The sequence below is a fragment of the Onthophagus taurus genome, chromosome 2, assembly GCF_036711975.1.
Source record: "Onthophagus taurus isolate NC chromosome 2, IU_Otau_3.0, whole genome shotgun sequence".
Lineage (NCBI taxonomy): Eukaryota > Metazoa > Arthropoda > Insecta > Coleoptera > Scarabaeidae > Onthophagus > Onthophagus taurus.
In genome coordinates, this window is record NC_091967.1 from 26110021 (window position 1) to 26132433 (window position 22413).

At 33.6% G+C, this 22413-nt stretch overlaps 1 protein-coding gene across 3 annotated transcripts in view; it reads right to left on the reverse strand.

Annotated features, from left to right (window-relative positions):
• Positions 1-888: 888 nt before the first annotated feature.
• Positions 889-22413, reverse strand: part of LOC111419964 (Eag-like K[+] channel) — a 219965-nt gene continuing 198440 nt past the window's right edge. For all 3 annotated transcript variants that reach the window (XM_071194571.1, XM_071194569.1, XM_071194570.1), the window contains exons 11-15: positions 14954-15203; positions 14273-14538; positions 2476-2642; positions 2175-2418; positions 889-2114 (exon numbers count right to left, since the gene is read on the reverse strand). In XM_071194571.1, coding sequence (XP_071050672.1) covers positions 1584-2114; positions 2175-2418; positions 2476-2642; positions 14273-14538; positions 14954-15203 — 1458 coding nt within the window. In that variant the 3' untranslated portion in view covers positions 889-1583. The remainder of the gene's footprint in view (positions 2115-2174; positions 2419-2475; positions 2643-14272; positions 14539-14953; positions 15204-22413) is intronic.

The window sequence follows — 22413 nt, forward strand, 5'->3', positions numbered from 1 at the left end:
AATTTTGGGCAACATTAATATCTCTGACTGCTCCATAAACAAAAGTCATTTTAGTTTTTTAGCAATCGTGTCCCGTTCCATGCATAATTAAAACAAGTAATAAAGTTACTATTTTACTACATAAATAATTTGTAATTTGCAATTATAAGTAGTTTGCAGGATTTGTTATGTTTTTTGTTATTATGTATTCGTGATTTTCATTATGTTCAGTCAACACAATAAAGTGACCTTAAAAAAGTTTATTAATATACAGGCTGTTTTTTAAATTATTGCGAAAGATTTCAAGGAGTGATTTTTCAGCAAAAATTAAGGAAGGAGAGTCTTTTATATAAGTTTTTGTTCAAAACCCCTTCCACACAGAGTTACAGTACTCTAAAGTTAGGGGAAAAAATTGTTTTTATTTAATAAATCCACTATGGAGGAATTTAGAAGATTGAAATTTGGCAGGTAACTGTTGTTAATAAAATGACACTTTTTATAACCCGAAAATGTTATTACAAGAGGCTGAAAAAATAAACCCGATAATACTTTGCATTAGAACTTTTTAATACACCTACATTTTTCTATTTAAAAACTTGATTTAAATACTGGGATTCAATACGCAACTTTTTTGTCTCTTGACATTTTCTCCTAAAATTATTAGTTTGATCACAAAAAAAAAAATAGGCTCAAGTGAATTAATTCATAGATTGGATATTATTAGTCAAAGAAATGAAGTTATTTCAAATTGATCTCAGCATTATTTTATTTTTTGTGATCAAATTAACAATTTGTTAGCTGTAAAATGTCAAGAGATAAGAAAGTTGCAGATTTTTCCCTTAATTTTAGAGGGCTATAAGTTGAAGGAGTTACATGGGACACCTGTATAATCTAAAAAATTGAAAATCATTTTTAAAAAGAATCGATTTATTTTTAAGTAAACCAACGATTAAAGGTACACATATGCCTATAATAATATAAATATATAGTTTTTAAAATTGATCACGATATTTCACTTTTAATTTACGCAATAAAATGGAATGTAATGTTTCTATGAAGTGTTATTATAGAACTGATTATAAGTTAAGAAGAATCATATATCTTAGTTTAAGATAATAGAGACAATATTTTTTCTATATGAGATAGAATCACATTTTAGGCACTACTCTTACAAAGATCACAATGATATGTTTGTTGCGAAATTTCTTCTAATTAAGTTAAGGGTTATGGGAAAAAAATTAAGATTCTCACTTTATTTACTAAGTTCTTTTTAAATAGGCCGTTTTTAATGCATTAATCTTAATAATCCAATAATTATTTAGCTAAGAAATTAATCTAATGGACCATTTTAGAAAAAAAGTTTTTCGCAACACCATAATTTCTCTTTTCAAACCGTTGCAACCAGATACAAGAAGTGTATATACAAATTCGAATCAATTATAATAACATTATCATCACCAATTCATTTTAATTAACTCGATGGATACCACCGAATCGAAATAAATCAATTATACATTTCATTTTCGAAATCTTTTTGTATCATAATGGAATAGTTGTAAAAAATTCTAACAAAATAATAATTCTAATAATATTCATAATAATGATTACACATTTTCATGCAATCGCGAGAATTTTAATCTCCCTCGATCTTCTGGAATCGGAGGTAAAGGTTGAAAAAATTGTTTTGCCATCGTCGCATCGTAATCATCTCCGACGTGATTAAAATGAATCGACGGATTGGGATCATTGTTTTCGTTCAAATAAAATCGTTCCGATGCGTCTGGCGTACTTCGACTTTTCTTCATAGACATGTTGTTTTTCGAAAGAATTTCCGGGTCCAACCCTAAAATTCGAAGAACGCCAATGGGATCTTGCAGAACATAATCTCGAAATTGATCGTCAAAATCCGTTTGAGTTTCAACGCTAATGAAATGTCTATTAAAAAGTTGTAATCTCGGCGGACTTAACGGCTCTTCCCACCACATTTCAGGCGGATGAGAATTGCTTCTAGCTAAAATAACGTCTTGAGAGTTTCCGTGAAGTCTGTTTATGTTCGGATTAGAATGCGCTGCGTATGTGGGGCCGCTTGTTGTTGGTGTGGTCATTTCTTGGAGTGCTTGGATTGCATTTCTCACCTAAAAGTACAAAAAGATAAATTAAAAAAAAAGATGTTTGTGTTTAATTAATAAATAAACCTCAAGACTTAAAGTAGCTACGTCTTGATGTAAAGAAGAAATTTGATTGTCGAGTCTTTCAACGCTATTCTTAGTATTTTCAACATCATTTTTCAATTCCGTGTTTACATCTTCTAAAGAATCATTTTTTGCTGCCAATGGAACACTTCTTTGTCTTTCTACGCGTTGACGAAGAAATGCCAAATTATTCGTTGCTACTCCTCCTAATCTTGGACGATTTCTTGCTTCATGAATTTCTTGTAATCTACACAGAAATAAATTTCTTATATAGGTCACTTTAAAATATTTAATTAATGCTCACCTTAAATTAAATTTTGCGTGTCTTGGACTATTAGATAATTGTGTGGCGTGCACCGGAGATCTATTTGGAGACAAGGGCGATGTTTCTCCTTCTTCGTGGGCATTTTCGTCGTCCTCGCTGATGGAAGGGAGGGTTAATGAAGGTACTCCATTTACGTCCGACTCTTGCTGTAATACGAACGGGGTTAGGTTTTGTATAATCGTCAGGTATAATTAGACCCTTATATAGACCTATTTTTCGGTTACTGAAAGGTTAACTTTAGAATTTAAACCAGGTTAAAAGCCTCATTTAAATATTTTGCATTGCTAAAAATATTTATGAATGCAAAAAATTATTTTGTACATAAATTATTTCTATCCTAACTCAACAAGAATGTATTTTCTTAAGTAATTTTGAGTTGAGATATACAACTCATTCCATCACAAGCAGAAAATTTATACGTATGGACAGGAACATATTTGTGGGAAGTAATTAAAGTATCTAATACTTTAATAGTTATAATGTATCATGAAATAATTTATGAAAAAGCTATTATCACTAAGAGTTATACTTTCACATCAAGATGAATTTGTTATTTAAGTTTTTGTACGTATTGAAAAATACACAATCGAAATGAGATTTAAATTTTCATCACGCAGTCAGTTTGAGCATTAAATAATATCTGCTATGTAATAATATCTATGTACTTAAAAGTTAAATTATGATTGTTACAAACACATATGGCATTGATTCAGAAATTCATTATTTTTGGCACGTAACAAATTTAATGCCTAACCCTATGCTACATGGACTTTAGAATAAAGTTTTTTAAAGTTAAACGAACGTTTAAGCTTATACTCCAACTGCGGCTGCGGAAGAGCATGTTGCACTTAACTTCTATGATGAATCACAAACCCTATGTAAGAGAATTCCAAAATATAACGTCAGTGTGGTCCTCGGAGATTTTAATAATAATAATAATAATGTTTATTGTCTCAAGAACAAATAATTACATAAATATAGACATCAAGGCAAACGGATCAATTGATCGCAATAAGCGATATCTTCCAAGAGACCCAACTGGTAACAGTGTATATGGAATTTTAAATAAATAATTATGGCTACCAAAAAAGTATGAAAGGCAGACTAGAGAAGAAAACACACACGTATAGGTCAAGAAGAAGATAGTTGAAGAGAGAGCAGATGGCGCCTCAAGGCATTTTTAAAACTAGCTGCATTGCGAACAACGGCAGGCAAATCGTAAAAGATCTGTGGTAGATTTCAGTACTATGGACTGGAAACATGAGTGTAGAGTCCGATATTGATCGAGTGGGCAAGTCATGTTATGCTAAAAAGTGAAAAGCATCACACAAATAAGCAGGAGTGCGGGTATGGACAATTTTGTACAACATAGTAAGCATACGAAATGATCTACGACTCTGGCAAGTCAGTTACGATATGGAGTAATGTGCTGAAACTTTCCTAAATCAAAAATGTACCGTATACAATTGTTCTGAAGTCTTTCCGATTTACTCCGAAGGGCTGCGGACAGATTTGATAATGCTAATGTTGGCTGGTTTACAGATATTTTTGGGAAAAACAGTCACCATGAGGAGACAACTACTTGTTAGTAACGGACACAGAGTTGCATCACATGGTTCAATCGAAAAAATATATAAAGAAATATAGCAGATACCGGGAACAAACAAGACCAACCAAATAGACTATGTATTAATCCATAAAAGATGGTCTGTTTCCATCCAGAACATCAGATCACCCGAGAAATGGACTATAACTCAGATCACTACTTGATGGCAGTTAAAATGCAACAACGACTAGTTTTTATAATGTAAGGCCAACGACCAAATAATATAAAATGGAATACAGTGAGACTTCAGATTGGAAATGTAAAGGAGTACTAGATGAAGTTAAATCAGAGACTGCTGGACTGTCGACGTTTGGATGAAGAATGATCGCGTATAAAATATTCAATCATCGAGGCAGTACGTCGCAGTATGGGTGTGCCGGGAACACTACGGAATGAAGATGCTAGAGAAAAGTGTTTGCAACAGAACACGAGAGCGAATAGAAACAACTACATATTACCAATAAAGAAATACAATGTGTAGAGTATATAGAAGGAAGAGGCTCTTAACAGAAAGGAGTTTCAATAATAGAAATGACAAAATGACAGTAGAAGTTAGAAAACTGAAAGAAAGTACTAAACTTTTTAGACGTAAGATAAATGCATGTAAGGATGGCCTGAAAATATACTTACGGAGAGAAATGACATTCTGTGAAGTTAGAAGAAGTATAAGTACGAAGGCTTTCACGATCGGTGTTAATTGAATTAAAATTAGAACTACAACTAGAACTAACACTAGAAAGTTTCGGGTTATGCCGTGTGTCTAACTTCGAACCAGTTTCTGAAGAAGGTTGCAACATGGCATCCGAAACGTCAATCATTTTCTTAAAAGACGCACGGCAAAACCCGAAAGTTTCTAGTGTTAGTTATAATTTTAGTTCAATTAGAAGAAGTAGTTTGAGAATAATCTGAATGGGGAGAGAACTGAAACAACAAACAGTGAGTGATGGGGGGTAAGTGTTTTGAAAGAGGAAGAGGATATATGATTTAATAATATCAATATGTATCAAAGAGAAAATTCCAGAAGAATGGACTCTTGTAATTATTCAACCATTGCATAAGGAAGGTGAAAGGCTAATGCTTTTGATTTCAACTTCTGATCAGATATCTATTTACATATATTACATGTAGACTTTAGTCAAGCCTTTGGTAGTAACCAAAGTTCTAATGTCACTACCAGAAGAATTGAAGCACTTGGTATCAGCTTGGGAATCTACGCCTATGGAAAAGCAAACATTACCGGAATTGATGTCGAGATTAATGATTGAAGAAGATAAAAATAAGAAAGATTCTTTATCTACTTTTGCGTTATTTACTAAAGAAAGAAGACAGGTAGATTGGAAAAGAGAGATCAGATGCTTCAATTGTAACCAAAAGAGACATGTTAAAAGGGACTGTCCCGACTTAAAACCACGAGACATGAAAAAGGCTTGGTTTTTATTTAAAAAAGAAGGACATTTAATAAAAGATTGTCGATTTAGAAAAAGGGAAGAAAAGAAGAATACTGATACACAAGCATTGATGGGCATTTCAAGTGTGTTGCATTTTACAGAGACGTCATCTTTGATTGGGGAATCGAATGAAAAGGAAAATTGTTGGTTCGACAGTGGAGCAACGGAACACATGTGCTATGTAAGAGAAATGTTTAAAGAATTAAGAAAACCGGAGAAATATAAACAAGTAAAAGTGGGAAATGGTTCAATTGTAAAAGTAAGTGGAATAGGGACGGTAGAAGTTAGCACATGGAATGGCAAAAGGTGGATTAAAACAGAGTTATGTAATGTCTTATTTGTACCGGAATTAAAGGTAAACCTATTTTCTTTCGTATTAGATAGAGGCTTAAAATTCAAAGCAAGTAGAGATAGATGTCAATTGGTGGATAATAAAGGTGAAGTTAGAGCTGAGGCACAGAGAAAAGGAAGATATTGGGCTGAAGCTGTGAATGCAGCTGTATTTACGTTAAATAGGACAAGCAATAGTTTAAAGAAAGATGAAACATCATACGAAACATGGTTAAATAGAAAATATGATATTAAATTGCTAAAGGAATATGGATCAATGGTTGCAGTACATGTTCCAAAAGAGAAAAGGAGAAAATTAGATCCAAAAACTGAAGAAGGAATCTTTGTTGGTTATGGAGATGTTGGTAAAGGTTATAGAGTGTACTTTCCTACAAGAAATAAAGTGGAATTCCATAGATATGTGGTTGTCGTACCCAAGAGGCAATCTGAATACCTAAAATAAAACTGTAAGAATGAAACTATAGTTGATCAATATCTGGAGATACCAGAAGAGAAAGAAGAAGTAATACAGGATGAATTGATAACAGAACCAGAATATGAGAGTGAGGAGACAGAAAATGATGAACATGAAATAAACGACGGAAGACAAAGAAGAGAAACAAAAAGACCAAATTGGATGAATGATTATGAAATGAGTTTTTATACAGAGACAGAGGAACCAATAAATTATGATGAAGCAATAAACGATAAGGATAGTGAAGAATGGAAAAAGGCAATGGAAAAAGAACTGAAAGTGTTGGCAGAAAATAATACATTAGTACCATAGCCAAAAGACAAAAAAGTAATTGAAAGCAGGTGGGTGTTCAAAAGAAAAAATGATAATAACTTTAAAGCAAGGTTGGTAGCTCGGGGTTTTCAACAGGACGGTCAAGAAGAAGCGTACGATGTGTATGCGCCAGTGGCCAAGTTAACAACTTTTCGTGTTTTGTTAGTAATTGGTCAAAAACTCAAAGTACCTGTACAACAAATGGATGTAAGAAGTGCATTTTTGTATGGAGATTTAGAATAAGAGGCATACATGTTTTTACCAGGAAAGAAAAACCAAACTAGTGATTTTATATGTAAATTGAATAAATCAATTTATCCTTTAAGAAAGTCACCCAAATATTGCAACGTAAAGTTTGATTCTTTAATGCGTAATTATAAGTTTATACGCTCACAAACTGATTTTTGTTTATATAGTAGATGTAATAATAATGACAAACTTTATGTATTATATGTATGTGGACGATGTACTGATCGTAGGAAGTAATAAAAGTGATGTGCAATCGATAAAACTAAATTTGAATAAAAAATTTTGTATGAAAGATTTAGGGATAATATCAGATTAGGGATAAAGGTTGTGAACAATGCAAATGGTGATGTTATCGAACTGAGTCAGAGAAATTACTTAAAAAATGTATTAAAAAGCCGATAGTATTGTATGAAGACAATAGCAAGTCTATTTGATTGCTATTGTCTTCATACAATACTATCTAGTATTGCGAGCTAGCATTCCTAGCATTGATTATTCTCAATGCTATCAGCTATTTGCATTGCGAATAATCTTGAAAATACTAAAAGACACAAACATGTAGATGTAAAGGTTTGCTTTGTGAAAGAAAAAATAGATAAATAATATTATTAAAATAGTGTATATTAAGACTGACGAGCAGATAGCAGATATGTTCACTAAACCATTAAGTAGAATTAAATTTGAAAAGTTTAGAGATGGTATTAGTGTAAAAACATCAAATAACTTTATTGAGGGGGTGTGTTGTTAAGTTGGGGAGTTTTATTAATATAGTTATTTTTGGTGGTGGGTGGTTGGTAGTAGTTGGTTACATATTTTAGATAGTTAGAAAAGTAAAAAGGCGGTTACAAACGTTGTTAACGCTTTTATCAGGTTTTATCGATTGTATTTGTTGCAGAGGTTTGTGCTTTGTTTATTAATTTCTCTCACAGCCTACACGAGGAAATAATTGTATTGACAATGTGTTTGTTAAATTAGAGCCGGACGTTTTCAGGTCCGGGGTTATCATGAATAATATTTCAGATCACCATGGCCAATTTATTTCGGCTGAAATTTCGTCAACTTTTCCTGTGAGGTACACTACTGGGATTGGTAGGCCAATTAGCGTTGAGGGCAACAAGAGATTTTTTGAACTCTTTCAGGAATACTCCTGGGAGCTTTTTTCTGATAGTGAATTTGATGTTAATGCAAGATTCAATTACTTTTTTGACCGGTTCTTATCAACATATTTTTACAGCTTATCCTGAGGTTGGAAGGCAGGTTACAGTCCGTGGTGTAGGAATCAAATGGTTTGATAACACACTGCGCCAGCTGAGATATCTATGGCTTGGCTTCTAATCTTTATAACCGTTTTAAAACGGAAAGTCTAAATGATTCTAGAGACAAAGCCAGATTGTTATACCGTAACAAAATAGCTGAGGCAAAGCGTAAAGCTACGAATAATTTTATTAATGGGTCGAACAATAAATCTATTGGCGGTTATAGACAATAACAGGCCAAACGCCAATAAACAAAATTCAGTGAATCTTGACCCGGATATTCTTAATGATTTCTTTGTTAACGAGGCCAATAACATTGTGTCTTCACTTGGTCCATTAACTAACCATTCTTCAAACATGTGCTCTGCTGGCTTTATCGATGTCTCAATTTTTTCCTTTACACAAGTGTCGGAGTGTGAGGTTAGGGGTATCCTTCAGGGTTTGAAGTCTAGTGGGACTAGAGATATATACGGTGCTCCAACAAAAGTTATAAAGAATAATATTAGCCTATTTGTGAAGCCTTTAACCAGATTGGTAAACAGCTCGTCGTCTTCTTGTGTATTCCCTGATGTCTTAAAGGTTGCGTTTATTGTGCCTATTTTCAAACGCGGCGATAAAGATGACTGCTCGAATTACCGACCTATTAGTATACTACCGGCACTGTCTAAAATATTTGAACGCGTAATTTACAAGCAAATAATAGCACATGTAGAATCAAATAATATGCTTTTTGAAAACCAATTTGGATTTCGACCTGGTCGGAACACGAAGGATGCAATTATTAAATTTATGAACACCTGTTATGATGCATATGAAAAACGGAAATTCTGTGCTGCATTGTTGGATCTGTGATGCGCTTTTGACAGTGTGCTATTGCATAAACTGCGATATTTTTTCCGATTTGATCAGGACAGTGTTGACTTAATCAGATCATATCTGTCGGGCAGATCCCAACAGGTTAAGTGTGAGAATAAAATGTCTGAGCGACTTCGTGTCACAAGAGGCGTCCCTCGGGGATCAATATTGGGACCCCTCTTGTTTGTTCTTTTCTTTAACGATTTTCCAGAGTATTTGGATGATAATGTAAACTGTTTGTTGTATGCGGATGACGCGACTCTGCTGGTAACGGGTGTTGAGTTTGAGGAAGTGATATCCTCCATAGATCGACTGCTGACCGCGACAAACGAATGGTGTATTGCCAATGAATTGTGTTTAAATAAAGACAAAACGGTCCAATCATTGTTCAGTCTTAGACAAAAGTATATAAATTTAAATGAGCTATCCTCTACTAAATTACTGGGGATAACAGAGAGTCCTCCCGACTTGAATTTTTAGGCTCATACGGTAGTGATTGTTAAGAAAATTGCCCGAAACGTATTTCTACTACGCAGATTGGTGAATTCTGTGTCGGCTGAGGTGGCCAGAACCTCTTATCACTCAATATTGAATTATTGTATCATTGCTTGGGGTGGTAGTCCAGCTAGTAACCATATATTTGGCTTGCAGCGCAAAGCGGTGGGGATCATTGCTAAACTTAACTATACAGATGACTGCCGACACGTTTTCAGACAACTTGATATTTTGACACTACCATGTTTGTTTATACTTGAGTGTCTTCTGTACTGTTACGATAATAAAGACAAATACAGCACGCATGCCGACGTGCATGGTTATGGGACCAGAAACCGTGTAAACATTTACGTTGATTTTTGTCGACTGAGTAGAACAAAAAAAAGTCATATATATTGCACAAATCTTATTTAATAAATTGCCTATGGGCAATAGATTTTTGCAAAAAAATAATTTTAAAAATATCATATGTTGAGGAATATCTGAAAGACAGGATTGTAATTGAGACTTGATTGTTGATTTACTTATTGTATTAAATTATATATGACGAGTATAAGCCCTGGCTTATAACACAATAAAACTTATTATTATTATTTACGACAATTGCTGTTTATTGAACATGAAGAAGATGGAAAAATATCTGCAACATATGATGAATCCCTCAAAAAAATTTTTAAAAAATACTGTCGAAAAGTAATTTATTAAACTAATGTAGACTACAATGCAGGTTTTCACAGCCCTTTTCAAGACCCGTAAAATGAACTGAAGTGATCTACGAAATATTCATAATTATAAAAATTCTGAATTGGAGTGAAGGTAGCAACGACTTTTCAGCGACGGATTTTGTCAATTCCACCACGGTCGCAAATCCGTCGCTAAGATTAAAACGCACAGTGACATGGATTGAACACAGAAAATATGATCATGTTGTGTTAAGTGAATGTTACGAAGGTCAGTTCCTGCTGTTTATCCCAGAATTCCAGAACAAATTTTGAAACTGCTAATAAAATAGGGTAAAAACGTCTCGGCTTTAAAAAGAAATAAAACCATCCTCTTAGCTGTGAGTTGCAGGGTGGAAATTTGTTGTGAATATAGATCAACATCCCTAAGTTGATTTTCGTTAAAATTAAAGTGCTACACATAAAGGGGGATCAATCCCTAATAAAAGAAGGTGTAATTCGCTCTGTTAGGTGAAAAAAATAATAAAAATCCACACCTTAGCCGTGAGTTGCTGAGTTGAAATTTGGTGTGGATATAGCTTCGACATCCCTAAGTTGATTTTCGTTAGAATTAGAGTGTTACAAATGGAGTGGTGCCAACCCCTCATAAAAATAGGTGAAATTCGATATGTTAGGTGAAAAAAAAAGAAAATCCACCCCTTATCCGTGAGTTGCTGAGTTGAAATTTGGTGTGGATATGGCTTCGATATCCCTAAGCTGATTTTCGTTACAATTAGAATGCTACACATGAAGGGGTCTCAACCCCTCATAAAAATATGTGAAATTCGCTTTGTTAGGTGAAAAAAAAATAAAGTCCACTCCTTAGCCGTGAGTTGTTGAGTTGAAATTTGGTGTGGATAGAGCTTCGACATCCCTAAGTTGATTTTCTTTAAAATTAGAGAGCTACACATGAAGGGGTGTCAACCCCTAATAAAAATAGGTGAAATTCGCTATGTTAGGTGAAAAAAATAATAAAAATCCACTCCTTAGCCGTGAGTTGCTGAGTTGAAATTTGGTGTGGATATAGCTTCGACATCCCTAAGTTGATTATCGTTAAAATTAGAGTGCTATACATGAAGGGGTGTCAACCCCTAATAAAAATATGTGAAATTCGCTTTGTTAGGTGAAAAAAAAATAATGTCCACTCCTTAGCCGTGAGTTGCTGAGTTGAAATTTGGTGTGGATATAGCTTCAGCATCCCTAAGTTGATTGTCGTTACAATTAGAGTACTACACATGAGGGGGTGTCAACCCCTAATAAAGATAGTTAAAATTTGTTATGTTAGGTGAAAAAAAGAGTAAAATCCACACATTAGCCGTGAGTTGCTGAGTTCAAATTTGGTGTGGATATAGCTTCGACATCCCTAAGTTGATTTTTTTTAAATTAGAGAGCTACACATGAAGGGATGTCAACCTCTAATAAAAATATGTGATATTCGCTATGTTAGGTGAAAAAAAAATAAAATCCACACATTAGCCGTGAGTTGCTGAGTTGAAATTTGGTGTGGATATAGCTTCAGCATCCCTAAGTTGATTGTCGTTACAATTAGAGTACTACACATGAGGGGGTGTCAACCCCTAATAAAGATAGTTAAAATTTGTTATGTTAGGTGAAAAAAAGAGTAAAATCCACACATTAGCCGTGAGTTGCTGAGTTCAAATTTGGTGTGGATATAGCTTCGACATCCCTAAGTTGATTTTTTTTAAATTAGAGAGCTATTCATGAAGGGATGTCAACCCCTAATAAAAATATGTGATATTCGCTATGTTAGGTGAAAAAAAAATAAAATCCACACATTAGCCGTGAGTTGCTGAGTTCAAATTTGGTGTGAATATAGCTTCGACATCTCTAAGTTGAATTTCTTTAAAATTAGAGAGCTACACATGAAGGGGTGTCAACCCCTAATAAAAATAGGTGAAATTCGCTATGTTAGGTGAAAAAAAATTAAATCCACTCCTTAGCCGTGAGTTGCTGAGTTGAAATTTGGTGTGGATATAGCTTCGACATTCCTAAGTTGATTATCGTTAAAATTAGAATGCTACACATGAAGGGGTGTCAACCCCTAATAAAAATAGGTGAGATTCGCTATGTTAGGTGAAAAAAAGAATAAAATCCACACAATAGCCGTGACTTGCTGAGTTCAAATTTGGTGTGGATATAGCTTCGACATCCCTAAGTTGATTTTCTTTAAAATTAGAGAGCAACACATGAAGGGGTGTCAACCCCTAATAAAAATAAGTGAAATTCGCTGTGTTATATGGAAAAAAAATATAATATATAAACCACATGAATGAAAATTATAACAGCCAAAATGACAATAGACGAGAAGCCAACAAATATTTTAAAAAACTTTTAAAATTTGCAAGATTTAATGAAGATGAATGGAGAATGACAATACAAGATCATTATCACCAAAGCAATGGTTATGACTATTCATAATCTAATACTTCAATCAAATCGTCAAAGAAAAGTCATGTATTGAAAAAATAGATTTTAAAAATTATAGATGTTCTCTTCAGGAAACAATTTTACAATATTCTGTGGACATGAACAAATATTGTTTTCTTATTTGCTATATCCACAAAAAATTTCAACTCAGCAATTCACGGCTAAGGGGTGGATTTTTATTACTTTTTTCACCTAACATAGCGAATTCCACCTATTTTTATTAGGGGTTGACGACCCTTCATGTGTAGCACTCTAATTTTAACGAAAATTAACTTAGGGATGTCGAAGCTATATTCACACCAAATTTCAACCCTGCAACTCACGGCTAAGGGGATGGTTTTATTTCTTTTTAAAGTCGAGACGTTTTTACCCTATTTTATTAGCAGTTTCCAAATTTATTCTGGAATTCTGGGGTAAACAGCAGGTGGTGACCTTCGTAACATTCACTTAACACAACATGATCATATTTTCTATGTTCAATCCGCTTCACTGTCCGTTTTAATCTTAGCGACGGATTTGCGACCGTGGTGGAATTGACAAAATCCGTCGCTGAAAAGTCGTCGCTAACTTCACTCCAATAAATTCTGAGGCATTATTCTTAAGGGGGGCATTCCTCTAGTTTTTAAAATGAAGCTTAATTAATAACGATTTTCATGTACTGTCATTTACACTGTCTATCATCGAGTTACATAGTAAAGCTTAGTAAATATTTTAACCCATAAGAAAAATTGATATATTTTGGTACTTTATATCTTAAACTAAAGTATAATTAATAGGAATTTCAACGTAATGTGCATTGTTCCTACCCTGTATCTAGAACGATTATAATGAGATTTCTCATTATCGTTTTAAATTGAGAAAACTGTAATGGATAATACTCCTACCGGGAAAATCGGATTACTCAGAGGAGTTTCAATCGCTTGAAATCCTTTTGTACCTTTTACATAAATTGAGACAGTTTCACGTATAATATCTAAGGTTGAGATTAACAAGGAATAAATTTACTTACGTATCTAACTTCTTGATTATGTATTTTTTTCATAGAATTTGCGAGTTAGTATCTGCGTTTTATATTGCAAAAATAATCCGGAAAGAATTTTTCAAGATACAACGAATAATTTTTTCAATTTAAAGTCCATTAAAGAAGCTAATAAGAAATTCATTAAAGTGCCGACATCGCCAAGTATAAAATTAATCAAAAGTAAGAAGCAAAAGGGACTTTCGTTTGAATTGAAAAGAGAAATAAATTTCTTATAATTAAGAAATAGATTAAAACTAGAGTAAAATCAAACCGGATACTTTTAAATGGCGAATAACAAGAATAGAAACTACAATAAGTAAGTGATAGGAAGCGACAATGACTTCTAGGAGCCAAAGGAAAGTGATTGCTACACACTCTCCATTAAATTGGTTCTAGGATCGTTGAACACGAATACACGAGACGGTATCGATTTCAAAAGCGACAATTTTATTAAAAATAAATCCAGAAGGAAACGCTGTTTATCAAAACTAAACAAAGGACTATATCGAGATTTTAAGTGATTTGATGTAAAGGTTATTAAAAAAAGTTGTTTGTTACTTACTTCTACTTCGTACCCTTCTCGAACATTAAATGTTAAATCGTGTTGAATATCGTTGGCGAATTCTTGTTGATACTCCGGATAAAGACGTAGAACTTCTATTAGTCCTGGTACGTGGATACACTTTAAATCGCAATAAGTAAGGGCGCGAACATCGCTGCTTGATTTTATTACGTGATCTGTTGGCACAGAACCCGTCCCAACAGATGGCCCGTTTGATGGGTGTTGAAGGTGCATATTGATATCGCTACCAACCAAATCACCTTTTCCTGTTAAACAAAAAAATCATCAAAATTATAAAGAAATAAAGCTTAAAATAAAGTTGACATGAAGTTGAATAACTACTTTTTTTAATGTCTTTAATGATGATACTTCGTACTCTCGAAATCTCGTCATCCATGCGAATAAAGTTTCCAGACGAATTATTCAACTAGCATCGTTGAAAAAAATTAAAGTTTTAAAGGGTCGAAACGATCGTCCATGCGTAACTGAAGCTAAAACTACGATTGAATGGAACGGGAAAATATAAAACTGAAGTTATCAAAAATTCATGGCTTTGATGCGAAAAGCTTGTTCTTTCGTAAACGTTCCCAAAAACAAAATAAAAATTTTGTTAGAACACCATTAAAATGAAAGACAGCCTTTAAAAACACATTATTTAAATTTTAATTTATTCAGACTTACCTAAAATGGCAACAACCATATTATTTTGAACAACTTCCATAGATCCATTACATATGTAATAAATATAACTTAGAGCGTCGCCTTTATGGATGAGATATTCGCCAGGTGCGCAAAAATTCGTTCTTATGTGAAGTGAGAGTAACTTCAAACATCCTTGAGAGGCCCCTTCAAAAATTGGTAGTGATAAAATTTCTCGATGCAGATGCATGGAAACGTCGCCGCGTAGTTCTTCAGGAAATTCCCTCAAAGTCTAAAAAAAATACCCATTATTTGATATTAAATTGACATTATTTAAGTTCTTTGAAAATATTCGTAGTTTTAGAAATGCGAACAAAGATAGAATCCGTCATTAACGTTTCATGTCAGAATTACATTTTCAAGAGATCACAAATCCCAGTTGTATCCCAATTTACGTGTTCTCGCAAAAGCTTTGGAATTGGACAAGGATTTCATCGCTCTCCAAGCAGTTTTAGTTTTTTTAATGAAATGAAAACCACAACGTCGAGTGGCGAATGTAAAATTTCGCAATAACGCTGTCCGAAATGATATATTTCGAATATTTTCCATTATTCTGAATAATTGGATTTTTTTTAATAGGAAAAAATAAATTAAAAGTGCAAAATAGCGGATGAAATGAATCCTTCTTTTCAATGTTTATAATTATGTTTTATTGTTGAGTTACGTAATTATAACACTTTCATTAGTTTTAATTACAATGTCGCACTTAAAGCTTTTATATTTGGCTAATCCACTACTTTATGCTAAGTAATCCTTTCAGATAACCACCGCTGGAAGTAGGTAAATAAACAAAGCTATAAAAGCGACTCTTTGATGGAATCTCGGAGTATTTTACCGTATTAAGCTCGAAGTAGGGGAAAATTTGCCAAACTTGTGTAGTAGAGAAACTACTGAAACCTAAGTTATTACTTCTAATGTGAACTAGCTCACTAAATATAAGTCATACTTAAGAGTTTTGCCTGACTACAATTTTGTAAAACATCAATATTTGGTTCAAACAAAAGTAAATAAGAAAAAATAATAAAAATAAAATTGTAAAAATGTCCTAAAATTTATTTCAAAACCAATTAAGTCCAGAAAATTTGTATCCGTTGTGTTAATCCATATGATAGTTTAATCAAAGTTACTTAAAGAGTTAGTAGTAATATAAAAAAAACTCTTTTTTAAAGATCAAATACAAAGACGTGTCGCCTCGTTAAAAGTTTGTATTAGAATGATTTTGAAATGTTTTTACATCAACTATCAAAAAATGGTAACATAGCATTTTAGGTAATTTGATAAAAGTTAGTGTGTACGCTGTAGCGTACACATTAACTTACGCAGTACTGTAGTACTCTTCCTTTCATAAGAAAACCAAACGTAAAAAGCAACATTAAAAGTACGAAAATTAAAGATAAATTAGCAAGAAAAGTTAAAGTGAACTTTGAATTGTTTTTTGGTAGAAAACGCGACGTTACTATGGCAGTTATTTAACTTGTCATTAAGTAAAAATGCGGGTTTTAAACGATTTATATTTATAGGTAAGTCTTTATTATTTTTTGAAATTACTAATTTCGTTCAAAGCCTTTTAAGAACTTTAAAAGGGCCTTCGTAACGAGGGGTAAGTGAAGGTTGCATGCCTTCAATTTTGACAAAAACATAATCAGACTTGAAAAGATCTTTGTGAAGAAAAGGTTTGTCTCGTGAATAAAATGACGTTTCAGTTGGGTGTAGGTTCGAAAATGTCTCACGCAAATTCTGCAAAATGGGTTCCGTCTCTAACGAACGTTGTGACTTAATGAAGAATTCGCCAGGTAATTGGAGAGGTTGGCTGTAAACAAGTTCGCAGAGGAACAGCCAAGGTCTTCCTTAAGAGAAGATCTCAGGCCTAAAAGAACGACGGGAAGATCGTCGTACCAGTTGCTCTTGCTACTTCTAGCAATTAAGGTGGTTTTCAGAGTTCGATGGAATCTTTCCAAAATGCTTTGCGGATGGAAAGAGAATGTGTGGATCTGGTGCGCACCTAAAATTTTGTTAAACTTCGAAAATAACGAAGATTCAAACTGTCTACCTTGGTCATGTGTGATGGTGTGAGGTATTCTGAACCTAGAGAAATAATTCCGAAAGAGAGTGTCGGCTATTGTTGACGCGGCGATGTCTTTGAGCGGAAATGCTTCTGGCCAGCGACTGAAGCGGTCAATTGCATTAAGTAAGTATGTATAGCCTTTAGAAGGTGTAAGGGCGCCAACTAAGTCGATATGAACGTGTTCAAATCTGCCACTTTGTATAGGGATTTTTTGGATAGGTGATTTTGTATCTTTGTTCACTTTGGCTCGTTGGCATGGTAAACATGTCTTTGTCCATAATTGAATATTTTTTTACATATGTGGTCAATAGAAACGGGATTTACGGAAGTTGCACGTATTCCAGAATGTGAAATATTGTGAAATTTGTTAAAAATGATTTTTCTAAATTTGTCTGACACGTAAATTCTTGACAATGGTGAAGATATTTCGTACCAAAGTTTAAAATCTGATTCTTGAATTTTTTGCTGAGATAAATGAAAATTGCGTAAATGTTTGTTGGAAAATTGTTTATTGAATATGTGCGTTAATTGTATATCCTGGTCTTGAGCAATTTTAATAGATTTTAACAAAGCCCTAGAAAGAGTACTTGAACGATTGCATAAAAACAATCTAACAATTAATGTAAAAAAGTGTATTTAACACTGATAAGATTAAATTCTTCGGATACATATTTGCAGCATATTTAATTTGAAACCACCGCAAGATCAACAACTGAGAAGTTTTCCAGGAATGATAATGTACGTAGGAAAATTCCTTCCTAATTTATCAAGCAATACAGTAATAAATTCTGCGGAAATTAATATCAATATCGGGAAAATGGATTTTGACTAACGAATATCAACAATCTTTTCAGTTCCTAAAGAAACAATTAAGTTGTGCTGACAAATTAGCTTATTATGACATGCTCAAACCTACTCATCTGATAGTTGATGCGAGTCCTTGTAGCCTAGGAGCTATTCTTTCCCAAGGCCATAAACACACATCGATTCTACCACAACGTAAGCCAATCAAACTCGGAAACTTCTCAATTTCAAAGTTTAGCGAATCCAATTCATTGTGATTTAAACGTGTCAAGTCAACTAAAAACCAACTTAACCTAACTTTAGTGGTATTTTCCTCGTCCCACATTACACTACAGTCGTTTCGCAAATGTTGAGGCCTTACTTCACACAACACCTATTCCTATCGGTATGATTTTAAATCACACTAATTGATCAATGGATAGACACATAGGAAGTGGTTAGAGACACAGTAGGCGATATAGCCCTGTGATATGATGAGATTCAAGCTTCTCCTTTCTTTCTACATGTGATAGATGGGCACTCACTATTTTTTTCCTATGCTTCTTCGGATGTAGATGTTGGATATACTTTCCAACGTTTTGGTGATCTGCGCAGATTTCTTTTTCCAATAGGATTATTTGCATATTGTTTCCTAACGAACAATTTGTTTCCTTGGTGTAGTGTTTTTTCATGAATACTTCTCACTATTTTCATCTTGTGTGTTTGCATCATTTTCTATGCATTGATTGAGATTGAGATTTGGGATGCTTTCCTTGTTTGTTCTCGAACTTGATTATGTCGATTTCCAGAGCTTTTTCATCAGCTCCTAAATATTTAATCTTAATGGTTGTTTGGATTCTACAAGACATTTGGTTTTGTCAGTGTTAATAATCCTGTTAAATTGTTTTACTGATTGATTAAACGAGTAGAGTAGTCTTTGCAAGTTGTCATCAGTCACTAATAAGTATTTATATAATCTGCATTTTATATAGCTTTCGACCATTTTGTCCATCATGTTAAATATAAATGGACTGAGTGAGTCGTCTTGTATTATTCTGGTGTACTTTCTTTTCTTATCTTGGCTGTTAAAATCGTGGATTACTTTTATCAATTTTTGGATTACTTCCTTTTGTCTCATTATCTCTAAGAGTCGGGTTTATTAAACTTTAACGATTTTTCTGTTATTTCCTTGATTTCGTTGAAAGACCAAGAAGGTTTTTTTGGAAACATTCTTGTTCTTCGCGAATCTGTATAGTTTTATATATTTCTTCTAGGATTGTCTTTGTAAATGCTTTGAGCGTTCTTATTAAGAACGTTATTCTGCGATCATTGTCTTTTTTGGCCCTTTATGGCAATCGAGATTATTATTGTGCTTCCAAAGAGTTTTAATATTCAGTTTCCTCCTGTATATTTCTGCATTTTATTTGTTATATCACTTTGTCCTGGGTGTCTTCCGATTTTTAAGTTGTTAGTTCTATATTTGCTTGTTCTTCGTCTTTCTCACTCAACAACTGATTGCTCTCCTTACTATTTTTGTATAAGTTTCCGAAATATGTCTTCCACTCCTTTGCATTCCTCATATTTTCGTCTGGTTTTCGTACATGTCCCTCATATCTCATATCCCATTTGTTTTGTATCTTATCCTTGTCTTTACTCTCTTTCGTTCTTTTTTGTGTAGTATCCAGTTGTCTTGGTTTTTGTTTCGGAGGTATTTGATGTATGCTTTTTTCTTGTGTTCACATAGCTTGTATTTACGGAGTTAACTTTTTCGTAGCGCAACATTACCCGCATTGGTGATGTTTGTTCTTAGGGTTTTCACTGTGCATCCAAGATGTCTTTTGCATTAATTGCGTTTTATTTTGTTTCTGTTAATTTATTCTCATATAACTCTTTCACAGTTTCGTCTTCCAGATACTCAATAGTGATTAATATTCTATATATCCTCCTTATGGTATTTGGGGATTTTGTATGCAGTGCTAAACATGGGATAAAGATGATAAATTTGAAGTGTATGAAAGCTGTTTAAGGAATAGGATGCTATGGTAAGTTAGGGATATGTTAGGAAGATGGAAAGTAATAGCGGGAAAGTAATGGGGTGTGAGTGTCACAATAAAATAGGATATCGTGGAAAGAGTGATGCCCAAAAGCAAGCTTGGCATTTTTCACAATTGGATTCCTAATAATATTGTAACAACATACAAAAAATAAACGTGAATGTGATATACGATAACAATCTCACTACATATATAAATTTTACGTGTTATACGTTTAAGCAGAAAATCTCTGTTTAATAAACACATGGTGAAAATACTCTCCTTAGTTAACGTTAAATTGTTTGATGTACATATATCAACAATAACATGCCAACTTGTCAACCGTTGTGAACACGTTTACTGTAGGTAAACCTATTCGTTTTACGTTCTGGAGCTACTCCGAACTGCTCCGAGCAATTGACATTGCGCGTTCGGTTAAAAGTACGGTTTGAAACCCCGGCGTGCGTCGATTCGACCCTATCGAGCCCCAACCACATCCTGATGCGTCAAGCTCTTTGAGGTTGATCCTTTCAACAAATGACATTTCATACACAACATGACAATTCCTAACAGACGCATATTGTAGTAATTAATTGGAAAAATTCAAGAATCATCATGTGGCTTAAAAATCGACAATTTTTTTTTGCTTAATGTGAAATGATCCAAAAAACAAGTTAAAAATAAAAAGAGAGTGCGGAAAAGGGTAGAACATACCGAAAAATCACATTAAAGTTTCGATGTGACGTTCATAAAATCAATCTGATAAACTTAAAAGTAAAGTTATTTACACTAAACTAGATGAGATTACAACGTATATTTACAGATAAAACACCCTTGTTTTTCTTAGGCTTTTGATGCATAACGACTGACTAACTGTCGTTAGATAGACTAACACTAGACCGAAAACTAGAAACATTCGGATTTAGTCGCACATCTCTCAAAATGGCTAAACCCGAATGATTCTAGTTGTAGGTCTAGTGTTAGTTCTAGTTTTAGTTTAATAAAGATTTTAATAATTTAGCACTGAATAACTATTAAAACTAGAACTAACACTAAACCTAGAACTACAAAGTTTCGGATTTAGCCGTGCGTCTTCAGACGCACGGCTAACCCAACCCGGAATTTACGACCCACCCTCTGCTCCAAGCACAACTTGACACATGAGAAATTCGCACTGGTTTAAATGTTAATTAACCTAACTCAAAGTGGAATTTCTACACAAAATTCTCAAATAAATCAGTAAATTAGGTGGATCCGAATGTAACGTTTAAAGAGGACTCCCTCTAAAAAGATAGGTCGCATCTGGTTAACAAAGAATCGAGTGTTGTAGCAGCAATTTTTAAATCTGTAATGGAAGGGACACAGAAAGTTATCACTCAGCAGAAAAATAGTTTCAGTAAATAGTGTTCAGCCAGTAGTATTGTAATCACCAAGCACTTAGTAGTGTTTTGGCAGCAGTATATAGTCTTTTTAACAATGACAATTGTTAAAATTTTTTGACAATTTAAAAATGTAGGGGTGGTCATCTCCTAAAAAAACTCCACATTGCATGGAAGTTCTAAACTATCTAAGAATGTAGCTTTTATGACTCTTTAGTCATAAAGTTCAAAACTTCTAGCTCCGTCCCGGGAGTTTTGGGAAACCCTGTATGTTTATTGATGATGCAACAAAGAAGCCAAAAAAAAATTATATAAACGTTGTAAAACGAATGTAAATAAAAACTTGAAAATTATCAACAAAAACGACCGGACCTAAAAACAGCGCATCATCAAAAAGAGCTGAGTCAATGCAGACATAGTATGTCTGCTATTGTTTTTCATCGGCCCTTTTATAATAGAAATAATAATTAAATTGATTTCAAACGAGATAGCACTAACTATATATAAAAAAAACTGTAATAACAAAAATAAGCACATAAATGAATTAGCAATGAAAGATAACAATATTAAGAAATAATAAAAAAAATACAAAAAAATTAAAGAAAAGGTTGAACAAGCTGCCGCAAATAATCTCCCCCTACCAGGATAGTTATTCATAATACATTATAAGATCTGAAGTTTATGGCGGGGTATGCATAACATGTGCCGATGTCGTATATTAATGTTCTACACGTCACTGCGATACGTGATTCTATTAGTTAAATATGGTGGACATTTATGCATTATATTCTACCAGTATGCCTAATTCAGAGTGTGTGATATGTTTTCCCGTGGTTTAATACTATATATAAACCTCAGACATGAGTTCTGCATTCTTTGTACACGCAGTTTAGTTACAGAGTCTAGGCATGGATGATATAAAGCATCACCGTAATTGAATATGGACAGAAAAAGAGCTTCACATAATTGGATTTTCAAACGTTGGTTAAGTAATTAGTGAAGAAACTTGTCCACGGAATCGAAACGTGGTATCAAGATGTACAATTTAACACTACCCACTCTAATATTTACAGATTCCTTGATTCTGTTCACCACACCACCACTCCCAAATACCATAACTGCAGATTTTCCATGTCATTCTCATTGAATGAGTAATAAACCTGAGTATGGTCAGCATAGATG